Source organism: Uloborus diversus, chromosome 1, assembly GCF_026930045.1.
Source record: "Uloborus diversus isolate 005 chromosome 1, Udiv.v.3.1, whole genome shotgun sequence".
In the NCBI taxonomy this organism is placed as follows: Eukaryota; Metazoa; Arthropoda; class Arachnida; order Araneae; family Uloboridae; genus Uloborus; species Uloborus diversus.
This window is the reverse complement of record NC_072731.1, coordinates 245,007,582-245,025,715: the sequence shown is the minus strand read 5'-3', so window position 1 is coordinate 245,025,715 and position 18,134 is coordinate 245,007,582. Positions and strand designations below refer to the sequence as shown.

General features: G+C 31.5%; 1 protein-coding gene across 1 annotated transcript; it reads left to right on the top strand.

The window, feature by feature from the left end:
• The first annotated feature begins 71 nt into the window (after window positions 1-71).
• Window positions 72-16,202, top strand: LOC129219729 (GTPase-activating protein skywalker-like). Its single transcript, XM_054854020.1, is given in 12 exon segments — window positions 72-206; window positions 2,586-2,721; window positions 4,066-4,376; window positions 5,313-5,423; window positions 7,655-7,745; window positions 8,798-8,886; window positions 9,053-9,235; window positions 10,946-11,032; window positions 11,123-11,281; window positions 12,865-12,963; window positions 12,965-13,086; window positions 16,067-16,202. Coding segments are annotated over 12 exon segments (1,659 nt in total).
• The last annotated feature ends 1,932 nt before the right edge of the window (window positions 16,203-18,134 follow it).

Below are 18,134 nucleotides of genomic sequence, written 5' to 3'. Positions count from 1 at the left end.
ATTTCTGAAATAATATTAATTACTCTTACTGTGTAGATGAGCAGACTAACTGGAAGTTTATGCTAGTTAATATGCCTTTTCAAGGGCTGTATTCAGAATTTGTCGATTGCAAAGCACTTGAACGTTTAACTGCAGCATCAAAGGAGGTTGGCCAACTGTTAACTTCTGATGCATCAGTCTTTACTCCTAAAACTGATATCAAGCAGGTATGTTCTTTTCTTACTGAAACATACGCAATTTGGTTTAGTGCAGTAAAATCCTGTGACAACCAAAATGAAATATCCCTTTGAAGGAAATAAATTTGCGGTTCTGATTTAATATCCACTAAATTGCTTGAATTCCATTATACAGTACATTTGGTGTTCCTTGAAGTGATGGCACGGAATTTCACTGTAGTGAACTTTACAACTTCTAAATAATTAACTAGCTGCGTCGCCCAGCTTTGCACGGTCTACCTCGAAAATGAATGTTATGTCAAGTGACGCCTGTTTAACCCTCAGGCTTGAACAAAAAGAAAAGGAAAAAAAATCAGTAAAGTTTTGCTGCAGTTTGCGTAAAAACAACCAAGAAGTCAACATTTTAAATCCCCCGATTACAGGAAAAGCCTTTAAAACAAAATCAAGAATTTTACTTCTTCATATTCGAGAAAGAACAGACAGCAGATCTATCGTCTGAATAATTTTCCTCATGCTATAAATTTTAATAAAAGCATTGTTGCGGAAAGTTGAGATGAAGCACTGAAAAATAATTTAAATGGAGGAAAGCCTTCGAAAAATAGGGATTTTATGTCAAAATTTAAGTGTCCTAATTGATTGTTTTTAATTGATATCTCTGCTAATTATTATCGGAGGATTATGTTAAATAGCCAAACATGAAGAGAAGACGGGAAGATTACGAATCCATCGATACCTTGTTCGATGGTCAGTTCACTGTTGCTTGGGAGAAGACGCTTGGACATACATAGATATACTCAGTTTTTAATTATATAAGACTAGCAAAAATACCCGGCATTGCCTGGGTCAGTAATAATTATGAGAAAAAAATCGTTACTTGCTTTTGTTTTCTGGTTTAAGTGAAAGAATTTAAAACACATCTTTTTGGTGTGATTAAAAATCGAGTTTCTTCCTTACCCATAAAAGTAAAATAGCAATAAATATAAAGAACAAAATAGTATTGATTTAGAAACGAAAGCACTATATTTAAGCATATACAAATTTCCAAAACATGAAATTATTATTCTCATGTTTAAAAAGATTAATCTGTTGATACTTTTTTTTTTAACATGGAGTCTAAAACCTTCTCTGTATTGCTATTGAAATTGCTTGTAATCCCCTTATACTTGCTTTAGTTATTTTGGGAAATTTCAATCATTGTGGGCTCTTGGTGCGATTTTACTGAATTTGCGGGAATCGTTTCGGGACACCTTCGATGATGCTCCCTCCTTCTTTCCTTACTTTGTAAAACGATATGATATTAATTTTCGTTACAAAGATATTATCGTCAGGTGCTGAGATACTTTTGGTCACCATAAAATGGCGCTAAAGAGTTTCATCCGAAATGTTTCCAAAATAAGTAGTAAAATTTGGCGATTGTTTGAAATTGTGCAAAAAGGAAAATTAATGGAAGTTTTTGTGCTGTTTATGGATTTGCCTAATTTCGTTGCTGGATTATTTTTTTAAAGATTCTTTGATTAGTGATATTTTGTTTACATGGTGAAAGCTGAGAAACATTATGACGTAGTCCTCGGCTTCAAAAACAGCGACGTTGAAAAAAACTGCCAAATACATCAGCTACGGAAATCTTTCTGCAAAAATTTTGGCGATCTGCTGGTTGATTGGATAATGAGTAAGTGTTCAATCAGCATAAATAATAATAAAAACCATTAATTACATTAAAGTTCCGTTTAAATGGAAAATGATCAGCCAAATCATATATTATTTGGCAATCTTGTGCAAAAATCTTACTTCAAGATTTGACTTGAGAAAATCCTTGAACAGTCACGAAAAGCAAAGATATTCAACAATACAACGATTGTCGCTATCGACAGGGAGTTGAGATGATACACTAAATACTGTATTGAGTTTAGGAAAGCCTTCGAACATGGAACTAAAACACTCATAACTCTTTTTTTATTCTACTTAAAAATTTCGAATAGGTGCCATCTTCAGCAGAAAAATCAGAGCTTTTGATGGACATATAATGTAAATATGTGCAAGTATTTTTTCATCCCTTTATTAGAGAATTTATATGAAAATTGTGTTTTATTGCCCCCCTAAGGGGGTTTTGCCCCCCATAATGGAACGAAAACTACCCTATGTGTTATTCTGATGCATAAGCTATATTATTGTAAAGTTTCATCAAAATCCGTTCAGTAGTTTTTGCGTGAAAGAGTAACAAACAGCCATACATCCATACAGACAAACTTTCGCATATATAATAGTAGTAAGATGAATGTAATTATTTTTTCTTCAAAAATTATGTATGTTTTGTAAAAGTTCAAAATCTACATTGCCATAAACTTTCTGTTATAAAATGTTGCTTTTGCTGTATATCAAAATCACTTAAAAGGCTTTTCTAATTTTCAGATTAAAGAAATCCTTAGAAACAGTCATTGGGGAGTCGATCATCCAATTCGAAAAAACCTTTGGGAAGTTTTATGCAATAATATTTCTACAGAAGATCATTCTGAACTATACTATGATGTTGAAAAAGAATTATTTGGTACAGTATATGTTGCTATTATATTTTTCACATGGGAGTTTTATTTAAGAAAATATATAATTCATTGTTACAGACCCTCTTCCAGGCTTGGGCGGGAGGGTCCGCGCCCATCTTGCCCTTTGATTCGTAGAACATGCCCAACTTGCCTTTATTAGTAAAACGGCGCCCTGGTTGCCGTTTTGTTCATGAACTGGCACCCTTTTCATTTATGATTCTTACTAAGAAAAGGAAGGGAGACAGTGTCCCCTCCCATAGTTTTTCCTACTATGTCTTTCTTCTAAGTGATAATATTGAATATTCACCCCTCCCCCTCTCCTCTCAACTTGGATTGCCATTGAGCTGACTATGAGCAAAGAATGACTTCCATTATCAGTTACCACAAGGGATAAAAAGTGGCATGGGCATTGTGAAGACTAAACAATGTTCTTCCAAGGACCTTTCACTTTGGGAACACTACTGATATGCCACTGCTAAAATCCTAGAATCACTTCCTTACTCCTTGCCTCAGGGTTTGTATCTCTTATTCAATAATGGAGAGCTAGTTTCCAACGAAGTATACTGGCTGTCATCCATCCTCTTTATCGCTTCATGACAAGGGAAGTGTTTCTTTGTCCAATTGACATGTGTTTTAAGATAATTCTAACCCTTCTCTTCCAACCAGATAAACGTTAAATTAGACTTGCATTTTATAATCTTTTATTCAAATTCCAGTTTTAATAGTGCTTTTACATTTTGAATTAGAATTAAGCAGGTGCAGAGGAGCCCCAAAAATCCACCAACCTAAAATCCACACCATTTTTTTCCCCGATTTTTTTTTTTTTTGCTCTGGAAATTTATTTTTTATTTTAATTTCATTTCAGTCTCTAAATTGGGATTATTTGCTCAAACAGTTGTTTTTGTGCATACTTTGTGGATAATACGTTCTGTTTTATTATTAAGCATTATGTGCACCGATCATTTTTTGGTCCGAAAAATAAGTTTGTATTTTTTCTCAATATACTTCATATTGTGTACTACTGAAAAATAAAAAGAAATATTGAAAACAGAAAGCAGATGCTATGAGATTGCTGCAGATTTACAGCAAAACGCTAATATCTCGCATGACACATGGCATCAAAGAAACGGAAAAAATATGACAAAAATACAAAGAATTCAGCATGTAAAAGCCAAATTTCGATGATTTTAGACATTTCAATTGAAAACAAATGACTTAACTTTTGAAAATAAATGATTTTCTGATTTGATTTTTGTTCTCAATAAAGTAACGGAAATAAAAATACACTTTATCTCTCTGAATCTTGTACATCCATCAGTTCTCTAATTTCATATACTTTTCATTTTTAGGAGAGACTTATCTGCCTTCCAGTTTGCCATCGTTTGTCGATCCTGCATATTGCATTCGATATTACCTGAATGCTGAAGGTCGTAAAAGAGTAGAAAAAATTCTTCATGTTATTCGCCACATAAAACCTGACATTACGTATTGTCCTGTAATTTATCCATTAGTTAGCCTTCTTTTGCATTACATGTCTGATGGGATGGCTTTTTCATGTATTTTGAAGCTTTTGGCTGATAGGCAAAATTATATTTCTCAAACCAAATCAGATCATGCATCATCTGCATATTTAGTCATGAAGCTTACCAAAAAATATGCTGTGAGTATAAACATTTTAATGAAAACTACTTGATATAATTATGATTTATGCTCTGATATGATAAGCTAGATCATTCCAGCACATAAAGAATATTACTTGTAGTGTCTAGAAGTCGGATTACATGCAAATGCTTTTGTGCGCATGCAGGTGCATATTTTTTGCTTTTGTCTTTGTTAGTGCATATGAATGCATAAAAACAATTAAGAAAAAATAAATGCAAATTATTGCATTTTCCACTTTTGAAACTCTACTTTTATGATTACAGAACTGGATGTGGATTAAATGACAGCTAATTATAGTAGAGTTATATATTTTTGGGGCATGTTGGTCCACTTTTTTACTTTGCATTTTTTATCTCATCAAAAAATTAAATTAGCAGCTCAATTTTCTATAGTGTACAAACATTGAGTATTTTCATAATTAATGAGATTTAAGAGAATTTTTTAAAAAAATTACTTGGGGTAGGTTGGTTCAGTCCAACGTGCTCTGCAAAGAAGTGGACCAATGTACCCCACATTCTTGGTTTGAAAAAATGCCATAATTTTTTTCTTTGTAACAAAAAATGAAAAAAACTGCAAATAATTGTGAAGTAAACAAACTTTAAGAAAGAAGTGACTTTTTTTTTCCTGAAATCTTGATAAAACCCATTTAAAAAAGTAAAGTTGCAATTTTCTAAAAATTTCTCAGCACTGCTAAAATAACATTTTAAATTAACTAATCATTTTTAAACACATTGCATGATGACATTTTTTGAAGTTTAGTGGTTCATATTTTGGATATGTGTGCCTTTCATTAATAATGAATTCTAATATTGATGGTAAGGTCATTATATTTTTTCCTACTCTTTAGTAGAAAACGAACTTTTTGTGTTCATCTTTAAGTTTAAAAGATAAAAAATTAAACACATGATTCTTATTTTTCATTTGTTTATTTTAGAGAAATGCTTTTCTTCAGCTTGAGAAGGAACTCAAAGAACATGAAGATCTGGAAAGTATGTTTCAAAATTGGCTTTCTTGGATTTTTAAGGGCTTACCATTTTCATACTTGGTAACAATTTTATATTCTTACTACTCTTCTCTGAAATTCTTCAAACATGTTTTGTGATACTTGTCATCATTACAATACCAAGCATTGTTCGTAAATATTTTTGGTTTGTCAGTTATTAAGATTTTTTTTACCAGGTATTTTGTCGATACCGTCGCTTCAGTTTATAAATTTTATTTTCCAAAGTGCAATTTATCATTTAAAAAAGAAAGTTTTAGTAAAAGTTACTGACCAAAAAAAAAAAAAGCAGTCTGCTTCTTACAAAAATTGTCGCAATAAAAATTGGACTTGATACAAGATTGTTTAGAATTCTTTGTATTGTTTAGAATACCATTATACTATTGTTTATTTTACATATATATATATATATATATATATATATATATATATATATATATATATATATATATATATATATATATATATATATATATATATATATATATAAATATATGTATATATATATATATATATAGATATATAGATAGATAGATAGATAGATAGATAGATAGATTTTTAACTCATTAACCCAATGAGGCATTTAAAAACAAATGACTGAAGTGCAGGAGGAAAAAGTAAAAGAAAATCTAGAAATTATTAGTCTATTCTTACAAAGTTCGTATTATTTTTCAATGAATGTTTGGTGTAAAACTTTAGAAGTAATATTTGATATTCTTTTTCACCTTTACACCAGACAATCATCTTCGAATGTGTTTAAAAGTGAAACGAATAACTATAAAGAGACATTGTTTTATGTGTATTCAATATTATTCTTGTGCCTTGTACAAGGGCGGATCCAGCTTCTGGTTTTAAATTGTGTCATTTCAAAAAATGCATATTTGGACCCAAATAGGGGATCTGGAGCTCTCCTCTGATAATTTCTCTTAACTGAAATCCCCAAAATGCTGTTTAAGGCTATCTTTAATTACTTTAATGGGTTCATGCCTCACTGCAGCACCCCGTTGCAATACTAATTATCATAAAGTTAGTGATTCATTTAACTCACTTAATTCTCAAATAAATTAAAAATGGTAGAAATATTCATTATTCTCGAGTGCAGTGGTGCCCTATCTATGGCTCATGGACCACATGTGCCCCACTAAGCTGACCCAAGTGACCAGTGTGTTCAATGTTACAAATTGGAAACTATGATTACTCCATGTCACAAATTTGGTGCCAAATATTCAGAAATAGGTTCATGGAAAACGGTTGCAATTAATAAAGTACACAATGCTTGGTTCGTACTCTTTTATTTCTTTTTTTATGTTTCAAGGAAAATTATTGAAGTTTTTAAATTTTATGTGATCTGGCCTGTGAGAATCTATTTAATATGAAATGAGCCCTTAGCAGGAAAGACGTTCAGTATCACTCTGCCATACTAAGCACAAAAGTCGAATCTACACTAGGGAGGTTCAAAAAAACTTTTTTTCAGCTAGAGCCCAGTACATCCCCCCTTTTTTTTACACTTACTTATAGTATCATGCTGTAAAAGTTTTAGCTTATTACTCAAATTTTAAGAGGGTGCTCAATGACCCCTCAATTTAACATTAACCGTAGCATAGAAAATGCCAAAACTTTAGAAAAATTTAATTTCTCCAGCTGTTTTTTGTGAATGATTATTTTATTGCAATATATATATGCATATTATTAGTGTATAATATAATATGTAGCTTTTTTTTCTCAGTCCTATGTATTTTTTTCAACCTCTTCCCATATACGTTGGAAGTTTGGGGGAGGGGGTTAAGCACCCGCTTTCAGTTGAAATAGGAAGCTAAAATTCCTCCAGTATATTACTGTCCACAAGTCTAAAAATATTGAGGGGTGTCCTGGTATCTAGGAGAAACTTTTTTTTTCCACATGTATTTTTGAACCACCCTAATTTACCCTTTGTATCAAAATTGAGCTACGGCCACCAAGTGATTCTTTGTCACATATTTTACCTAAATACAATGTTTTATGGTCATTTGTGGATGGGAAATATTTTTTAAAAAATTCTGAAAAAGTTGTCTCTATATCAAATACATGGAGGCACACAACTTTAAACAGCAATCTCTCATTTTGAACTCAGTTGCAGATACGACTTTTGCTCATAGCACGGCAGCACTGCTCTTGTGTATATAAGTTGCTCTTTTTCATGATACCTTATAATTTTTTACTTGTTCATTTTAAGTCTTATGTCAAAAAAATTTTCTTTTTCATGTTCCTTACTTTCCTATACATTGTATTATTTTCAGATTCGCATTGTAGACTGCTTTTTAATTGAAAAAAAGAAAACGCTGTATCGAGCAGTGATTGCTGTTCTAGTATTGTACAGCAAGCATGCTGGTATGTTATAATTACTTACTAAAATAAATGATACTGTATTTTAGTACCTGTAAAAAATATCTGGTCAAAAAAGTAAATATCTCTAGTTCTGACAACCTATGTCAGTCAGTGCTGATTGTTATTGTTGTATGAGGGGGGGGGGGTATAAAAATGTGTTTTTCCTATTGTAAAAATGTGCAAATGTAATGTAAATTGCTTTTAATTCACCTATTCGTTTTGCTAGTCCCCCAAACCCCAACGTGAGTTTCCCTAAGCATTTTTTTTTTTTTTTTGCAACTAGAGTACTGATGCCAATGTACCAGTTTGTCTAATCTTGTGTTGAATTATTAGTGTACAGCGCACACTTGCAATTGAACAGCATTGTGAAACACAAACTTGCAAGGAAAATTGTATGCATGTGTTTTGAAATTACAAAGAATCTACTCTTCAGTGCGAGAAAGATAATTTAAATCCAGCATTTATCTGCCTAGGTCAGACTATTATTAGTAGTGTAGGACTTAGTTCTGGTAGTAGAACTGTTTTAACGAAGACACTTGTTGAAGTTAAGAGAAAAGCATTTTATAAAGCTTTAGTGGAATAAAAATTCAGTTTATGCATATTTAATTTATAATCCCTTTGTTAATGCAAAGCAATTTTTAAAAATTTGTGTATTTCATTTTTTGTGCATTATAAAAACATGTGAATGATGCCAAATTTTCATACTTTCAGTTATTTCTTTCAGGGATCTCACTGTTTTAGTTTTAAAATAAATTAACTCTTGTATTTCAAGTGATAAATGTTTTTAAATTGTGTTTACATAGTTACTTTCTTTTTACTGTCTTTTTTTTAATCTTACATCATGATTACAGTGCATAAAGCATCTTAATTCCTTGCTTTCATTAAAGTGATATAGTAATGTTGTTTGCAAATTTCATAATTAGTGTAGCTGTAATTAATTTTCTTATAGAGATACATTTCATCTTCATAAGTTTACCTTTATTTTCTTTCAGTTTGCTTTCTGTTAAAATATACTTGTTAGCCGGTTTTCACATATTTCATGTTTTTCTCATTAGATAAAGATATTAATGAAGATTTAGGGGCAATGCAGAAGCTACTGGATTTCTCTCAAAACATTCCAGTACCTGTTGAGAAAGTATTTAAAGTGAGTTTAACTTTTTTCAGCTTGTATTCCTAACATTAATCAGTTGCTTAGATTGTCTACTGTATTTAGAAATTGGTCCTTAACTTTTAAGTGTCTTGCTGTTAAATGTTCTTGCTATTAAAAATATTGTAATGGCTAAAATAGGTCTTTTTTTTTTAATACTTAGGTTGCATATGGAATAAGAGGATTTAGTGAAAGGGTTATGAATCAACAGCTCCTGAAAGTCCAAATGATGTTGAAAAGTCAATCAAACATGAACATGCGTTCTATGTCTGCAGATAGATTGGATCCAGCCGATTCTATTTATCATGTTGAAGTGAACTCTGCTGCTCAGCCAATTGTTAGAGAAGTGAGTAATAAAAGATTCTTTTTAGCATTAATTGGTGCAAAGAACACTTTTCTTTTATACATTGAAGGCTTTGCAAAAATTAATGTTGCTGTTCCCTGCAGGAACTGGGACCTCCACTGCATTATATCTTTATAGTTAACTAGTGGTACCCGCAAGGCTTTGCACGCAATGAAAAATTAAAAGGTCTTTTGGTTCGCCTGTATATTTACAAATAATGTATGGTGGATTTTCTCACCAATTGGCTTGTGCCCATATTACAGTTCCACATAATGATAATTTCGTAATTTACTCGTCCATCTGATAATTTTGTTCTGAAAAATGTTCTTAAAATTGGATTTAAAAAATAATTACATTGAATTTTTGAAAAATTGCTTTGAGGTGCACACCCCCATGCTACAAACTAACTTTGTGCCAAATTTCATGAAAATCGGTCAAACAGTCTAGGCCCTATGCGCGTCACACACATCCTGACAGAGAGACTTTCAGCTTTATTATTAGTAAAGAAGGTGAATATTTTATTTTCATTTGGCAAGTGATGATGACATTTTACAATGTTACCCCAGAATGCCCCGTACCTACCACTTTGTTGTTTACCAGTTTAACGGAACCCTGAGGACAGTTCTGCCAATGGCTTCCATCACGCATACAGATGAATGATATAGAATGCTAGCAACATAAAAATACATAAGGTAGAGTCATCAGTGGCGTACTTAGCATGGGTGACACCCGGGGCGGTAATTTGTGGTGTCACCCCCTCCCCCTATAGACGCAAAAGAAGCTGGGGAAATATGGACACATATAAAAACGTGATATTCATGCAATTTTTTAAAAAGCTACATTTGAGTTATGATGGAATTTTTTTGTTTGCTAATGTACAAACATCAAATACAGGTGGGGGATCCGAGGGTTTACCCCTGGAAATTTTTTTTAATTTGTAGTCTTAAAATGCATTTTAGGCTCATATCTTTCAAAAACTTGTATTGTGTCACCCCCCCCCCAGACAAGTGACACCTGGGGCACCTCTCCTCCCCCCATAGTGACGCAACTGCAGTCATCAAACAAAATTGACATAGCCTTCGAACAACTCATCCATTAACACAATTTGTACTGAGTATAAAAGTAAATGCTTAATTAAAACTTTGTTCAAATAAATCAAGTCATATAAAACAATATTTTTTTTTAAAAAATGGTCTGCTTGTTATTAAAAATCAGTCTTATAATAAATATTTTATGAGATATTTGAAAATTGAAAGTAAATATCCTGAAGTACAGTGGATAGCTTAGTTTGTTATCTTAACAAATGTATGAAATAAAATATGAAAAATAATAATATAATATACTCAATTTCTGCATAACTTGGAAAAATTTCAGAAAAAGTTAATTCATTTTATGACTTCCTGGCAAAGATCAAAGCCATCTGTGCTATTTTTTTTTTTAAGTTCCACTAATGGCTTAAAAATGAATAATATATTTTATTTTTTGCCAAATATACTTTGGTACATAAAAAAAGTTGCCAGATACAATTGAACTTGGTTATAGTGACACCTCTGTTATAACTTTAAAAAGTGTATGTCTATGTGATTGTGCCTTTTTTTTTTTTTTTTTTTGCAATTATTTCTATAAACCCAACAAAATGTTACTTTATTATCATTAACTAATTTATTTTAATTGATGCCAAGCAATGATTTTTTGTCTTACATTTACTTGCAGCTGAGATTAGACTCTTCAGCCAGAACAAGGTCAGTCGGCGTTGTTGCATTAGGTAGCTTTAAATCTGGTATCATAACAGCTGAACAGGTATTTTCGTTTTTAGTAGATTTTCTGATGTTCCGCGTTCAATTGCCTGATTCATAAAGGTATGAAAAATTGATGTTGTTTTTGCTATAGATGAGTATAATCTGGGAATGGCTACCTCTGAGAGTATCAATGCTGCAGCCAGAAGTAATTTATTCCTCAAATGAGCATGGAGTTTGTTTAACAGCCTTCTACATGACTGTTGGCAATTATGAACCTACAGTTTTGGTTATAAAAGCAATGAATGATGAGGTAATATCATTTAGCTTATGTTAATCTAAAAATATTTATTTATTTTAGACTTTAATATAATTCAAAATTTTATGTCTATAAAGATATCTTCTTTTAAGAAAAATAGCAACTTTAATCCTCATTGGGGTTTTATTTTTATTTATTTATTTATTTTTTTGAGCTATCAAATTCTTTATTATCCTCGCTACACCAAAGTTCTCTGATTTTCAGGTTTCCATGATGACGGTTGTTTTTAATATTTATTTAAAGAGCGAAGTTTTTGTATTCGTAGTTAAATACTCTGCTGTTTGATTTTATTCATATTTTTTTCAAGGCTTAACTCAAGCAAACTTTACATTAAAAAAGGGGGGAGGGATGTAAAATTGCCTTTTTTTCAGTTAATCAGCCTAAGCAGTTTATCAAATATATATATTTTTTCATAATATTTCAAATTTACAATGATAATCATCCATGAGTATTTTCTTTTGAAAGAAAATGTTTTAATTTTATAAAAGCATATGATATTGGGTGTAATTGGATTATATAAAAACCTTTTAAATTTTCTGTTTGTATAAATAAAATAATTTTACATGATTATTCCTTCAAATTTTAAGTTTGTTGTATTGTACATAGATACAGAAAGTATACAGTTGAACCTCCATATAACGAAGTTCTATAGATCAAAATTTTCTTTGTATCGAAATCCTAACTTCCATATCCATTACATAGAAAACTTGTTTCTATGTATCGAAAAACTATCTATATATTGAAAAAAATTTCGAGACATTCGTAGATTTTTTTTTCTCTTTAAACTGTTTGTCTTATGAAAAATGAAGGTTAGGGGAGAAAATTATGTTCACTAAAGGTTGCTACAATGCTCATAAGGAATCTTGGGTTGAGGGGAGTGTAGATAGGTCGTTGTTCCGTTCTGGAGTTCTTAAATTCCCTCAAGTTTATTTAAAATCTTAGTTGTAACCAGTAATGCAGTAAAATCAGTTTAAGCTATCTATTTTGTATTTTGATTATCATTCCTAGTCTTTTTAGCTTCAGTGAAAATCATTCAAGTTAAGTAGATTGAATTTTTATGCTTCTCTCGATTCTCATCATCAAAACGAAAACCCCCTAATGTTGCGGATCAAGTTGAATTGCGGAAGAATGAAAATCTATGATGGCACAAAAATGTTATTTCTGGTAAATTTAGTATTTCTGCAAGCAGAGGGCCTGCTGTTATGAGAAATCGGAAAGCCATAATAAAAATACTGAAACTTACAGAAAACTTTCACTCAAAAACATGAAACGACATTACAGCCGGCTTTACAAAAACAATTCAGTGCTCCGTAAATGTCAGTATAAACTGGAAATTGGGTTTCATATATGAAAATTAGCTTTAACTTAATGTTTTAGGAGATTTTTAGGATAAACTAAGATCGTTTCTATATATCGAAATTTCTATATATCGAATTTTTTCCCCCCGGCAATTTGCTACTTTGATATATGGAGGTTCGACTGTACTATTAAACAATAATTGAAAAGAAAAAATTATCAAAAATTATTTTCTAAAATTTTACGCTAGTTAAAAGCTTTTTGGTGCTTTTCTTTTTCAGATATTTGGAGCCTATTGTTCATCATCGTGGAATACTAGAAATTCTTGTGATTCTGAAAATAAGAAGCATTGTTATTTTGGTTCGGGAGAAACATTCCTTTTTTACTCTTGTTCCTGAAGCACAAAAGTTTGCTTGGGTTGGCTGTACTAATACTGATGATGTTCCACATTCAGCACAGCTTTTCATGGCTGCTGACAGTAACATGATCAATGTTGGTGCTGGGTAATTCAGTTTTTTAATCTATATATGTATCTTTTTTGTTTGTATATGAATGTATACTTCATTCTAATTACAAAAGCAAAAAAAAAGTTAAGATTAAATTGCTATATAATTATGCAGTAGTATTAATAACATTAAGATTGCTAAAATGCCAGCAGTAGATAAAATGTTTTTAAAAGTATGAAATATAGCTAGTTTTCTTCATAAAGGTAACTTTGATATCAAACCCTTCATGAAATGATACTGATGATAACAATGACATCTATATATAAAAAAAAAACAAAAACTATATTGTAACATACTTTTTTGATGTTTAAAATTCTTTATGTATAATTTATCTCAGGGAAACAGAAATGTGTTAAGAAGAAGCTAAGTTTGGGACAAACAACGTTTTGGGTTATCATTCTCAAGACAAAAGAGTTCAGATTTAACAGATAACAAGCTCTTTAGCAGTTCCTTTAATCATAGGTGTAGGATTGTGCAATGCTATTCAATTCATTTATAAAACAATCTGCTGCTTTCTTTAAAATCTGGGTTTTTAACTTGGCAAGTTTCAGTGGGGTCGTTTCCAAAACTGTAAAAGTATTTTTTTCTGAAAGAGCATGCTTAAAAACATAGGATTTGACCATTTTTTAAATAATTTGTTTAAGCTTAATATTTTTAAAAAATTACTTAAATCGATGCGCTTTCATGTTTTATGCATCCGCCAATGACATCACAAGTGAAGAAATGCCATTCACAGTGAAAAATATTTAATTCGCATCTTTACTCACTTGTATTGGCAACGATAGGGTTGATAGCAAGCGTAGAGCACAATTTTAATTTGCTTGATTATCATATCGTGGAAATGTGGAAGAAAGATGCGCCAGAGGACATCATTTGTGACATCATTAAGACCACGCCTTTTTTGAAAAATCGGGCATTTTAAAAAATTAATTAAAAAATACCTGTTGGGAAAATAAAAGTATTTTCTGGGTCCATGTTTTTTTTTTTTTTTGCTTATTTTATCACTTTCAGTGACTAAAAGTACTACTTTTTACTGAAGGAAACCCCATTGTCGATAAATTATGTAAAAAAAATGTTGACTCCTCCAATTATAAATTAACTTACCATACTTTAATTAATCATTTTATTCTGGCACAATCATCAAGGCTAAAATAAATTTTAGCTCTTGGTCTTTGGAGGCAAAAAATTTGGGGAAAATTGCCAAGACTCGCAGCTACCAAAATCTTCCCTGTTGGACCACCCTTAATTAACCGCAACTTTTCTAGGTTTAAACTAAGTAAAATAAACACTTTTAAAGCATGACATAACCTTGATCAATATACAACTTATGATGATAAAAATATTTATAGCACACACATTCTATTGTGGTCGGATATTGCATGCATTCTCTCCTATCTGGATCGATAAAAATGCTCGTGTAACTTAAGACTCCAGATCATATTAATGCCATTTCAGCACTCTAAACTATCAAGACACTAATAATAGTTTGTTGCAAATAACTTGTCATTTTAAACTAACATTCATAATAAATAACGGGAAATACCCAACGTGCTTTAGTACAAATACACAGATTACTGAATACACGTGTTTTGGGGTTTCCAGAAACCCCTTATTCTGTTCAAAGTTGTGAGCTTTGGGGTGTAAAGACATCTGGTACTCCGGAGTCTTTTACCGAATGTCTTTACATCTAAAAGCTCACAACTTTGAATTGAAAAAGGGGTTATTGGAAACCCCCAAAGCAGGATACTACTAAATTTGCGACACCTGCCTGAGCTGCAGAACAATTCTGTTCAAATGTAAGAGGAAAATGCAGAAATTTTACAGATTTCTGTCAAATTTCTGCAGAAACTGCAGATTTTCTGCAAATATCTTACAACTCAAGATAAAATTTTGCACAAATTCTGCTGATTAGAAAAAAATCTAAAATTCTCGAAAATTACAATAATTCGGCGGAAAGCTCGGGAAAATTTTTTGAATTCGTTAAGTCATCTGCGAGAACTTTAGATTTACTTTTAACTTAAAGAAGTCTGCAGAATTTGTGCAAAATTCTATCTTGAGTTAAAAGATATTTGTAGCAAATTGGCAGTTTTTGCAGATTTTTTGCAGAAGTTTCATATTCTAAATCTGAAAAGATTCTAATTTTTCTAGCATTTTTGGTTCCGCCTTTCCTTATTTTTTCAAATCGATCTTCATCCACTGCAATTTCTCCCATGAATGTATGTTTTTGAAACATGCCAACATTGAATACGTCCACTGCCCAAAATTGAGTGTCTTGTTTGAGATTTCAATCTTTTTGCATCCTGAAAATATTTCAATTATTTAGAAAATTTTGAAGTGTTTTATAAAATTTTGAATTGCTACCCTAACTCGACTCATTTTGTTTATTATTTTAGTAATTTATTTATTTATTAACATTATTTTAACTGCTCCTTCATGCCATGTAAAATTAACTTTAAAAAAAAAAGGTGGTTTGACGCCTGTGTTTGGATTCTTATAAAATTTCGTATCATTGCTTTTTCTATGCATATTAGAATTGTATATAAAATATTTTTGGAGAATCTCAATCAGTTTAGGTTCCACAGAAATGCGTAGCAACAGTGAAGTTTTAAAAACTGAAGAAAAAAAAATCCTGTATAAACGTCTTTGATTTAGGGCTCTTGATTTGTGGAAAAGGTCATGTTGGTTGCTTGTATATGGTAGGTGTAAACAGTGCTTGAAGTACTTGCAGAACAATTTTGGTCAAATGATTTTACATTGCAGAACATTGTCAAGTATTTTGCTTTGGGGATGGAAACCCCAAAGCACTTGCATTCCATAATCTATGTATTTATGCTAAAACATGTCGGATATTTCCTGTTATTTCTCAGCACAAAGGTATTTATTAATTTATTAACATTCACTGTGCTTTTTGTTTGTATTCATGTATTTCAAAATTACTTATCTGATTGAACTTTCTTTCTGTCAATGTTCTATGTAGAAATGGCCAAGGAATTCTTTTAGATGATCAGCTTCTGCATGGAAGAACAGACCGATGTGACACTTTCAATAACAAGCCTTTATGTAGCAGTAAAGATTTTCAGTGCAAAGTTGTTGAAGTGATCGGATTTAAGTAGTTTTTTTATTTGATTGGTTAAAACTGGATCCCTTTTCTTGCTTATTTTTTAAGTTATTGGAAGAGTCTTTTGCCAAATGTTTTACTCTTGAGTTTTGTCATTCTATTTGTTCCAAACTATACATCTTTGTGTTTGTTTGTTTTTTTTTCTTTTTAGTGATATTAGCATGAACAAAAAAGTTAATTTTAAGTGTTTGCTGTTTGAAGCTTTAACCGTACTACATGTGATATAATTTTAAGCATTTGATCATTATTTCAATGGCAATGAGAGCAAGTATTTTTATTGATTCTTTTTTAAAGGACTGAAGCAATCATAATCAAAAAGCAAATACTAAACATCTCGTGAAGACATTCTAAGATGTAAGTTTCACTCTTGTTAGAGGTCATCTGTGTGGAATAGTCATAACAGACCTGGAGGTTGTAAATCTCTCATAGAAGCTAAAATTACCTTCACACTGGTAGGTAAATTTCAATTTAGCACACCAGTAGGGGTCCATACATGCAATCTGGCTCCACCCCTTAAGGATCTCTAACAAAAGTGAAACTGCAGTTTCTAGATGCTGTAATTGGCAATTTGATGTTTGCTAGTAATTCTATGTATGCTCAGTATTAATTACATCTTATTATCTAATAAAAATACAATCGATAGAGAAGCAGTCAGAAAAAGTTAATTAGGTTTAAAGATGGTTGGTTTTTGAGATGCGGCTGAATTATGTTTTTGAACAAATTAATAAAAAATACATTCCAGTAATAAACAAAGAAATCAATAAATATCTTCTTTTCAAAAACTAGTTCAACTTTTGAGGCATTGTAATCTTTACTAATAATAAAGCAGTAAGTCTCTCTGTCCGGAGGATGTCTGTAGGATGTCCGTAGGATGTCTGTGACGCGCATAGCGCTTAAACCGTTCGGCGCCGATTTTCATGAAATTTGGCACAAAGTTAGTATGTAGCATGGGGGTGTGCACCTCGAAGCGATTTTTCGAACATTCGATGTGGTTCTTTTTTTATTCCAATTTTAAGAAAAAAAAACTATCATAAATTACGAAATTATCATAACGTGGAACCGTAACATGGGCACAAGCCAATTGGCGAGATACGAAATTATCATAACGTGGAACTGTAACGTCGGTACAAGCCAATTGGCGAGAAAATTCACCATACATCATTTGTAAATATACAAGCGAACCAAAAGACCTTTAATTTTTCTATTACGGGCGAAGCCGTGCGGGTGCCACTAGTGGTAAATAAAAGCATTTTGCTGGGAGCAGCGCTTGTGAAAATTCGTAAAGACGGCACACTGCCTGATTCTGTTAATCTGTAGATCATTATTCTGGATTGTGATACGTCCTACTACTCTTCATAGAATTTTAAAACTATTTTATTTATTTATTCATTACTATTTTTAACGTGATTACAGTTTATGGGAACATAGTTAAATGCATGTGTGCTGTTGGTAAATTCATGACAAGCAAAACTAATGTGCTTACAGATGTTACTTATACCTTTAATTTATGCGTGGTTTTCCCATGACATTTTCTCCCATAATTTATAGGCTATGAATCATTATTTTTTGTGATCTAAGTCATGCACTTTTATGTTTTATCTGTTATTTTGCTCAAACTGTTTGAACAATGTACTGTGATTATCTTTTTTTTTGTGATTTTTTGAATAAAAAAAAACTTAGCTTTATTTAAAAGTTGCGTAAGACAGGGGTGATTGTGTTCCGGTATTTTACCGAATTTCCGGTATTTTGGACGCATTTCCGGTATTTTTATGTCCGAAAATACCGGAATTATGTTTTTTTTTTGTTATGCTTTTATATCCCTACCTCCACAATTTTTTAAAAATTATATAATACTCATCAAATATACCTGCAAGAGCCTTAAGATGGACACCTATCCCTTAAGATGGACAAATGTCAAGATAATTTT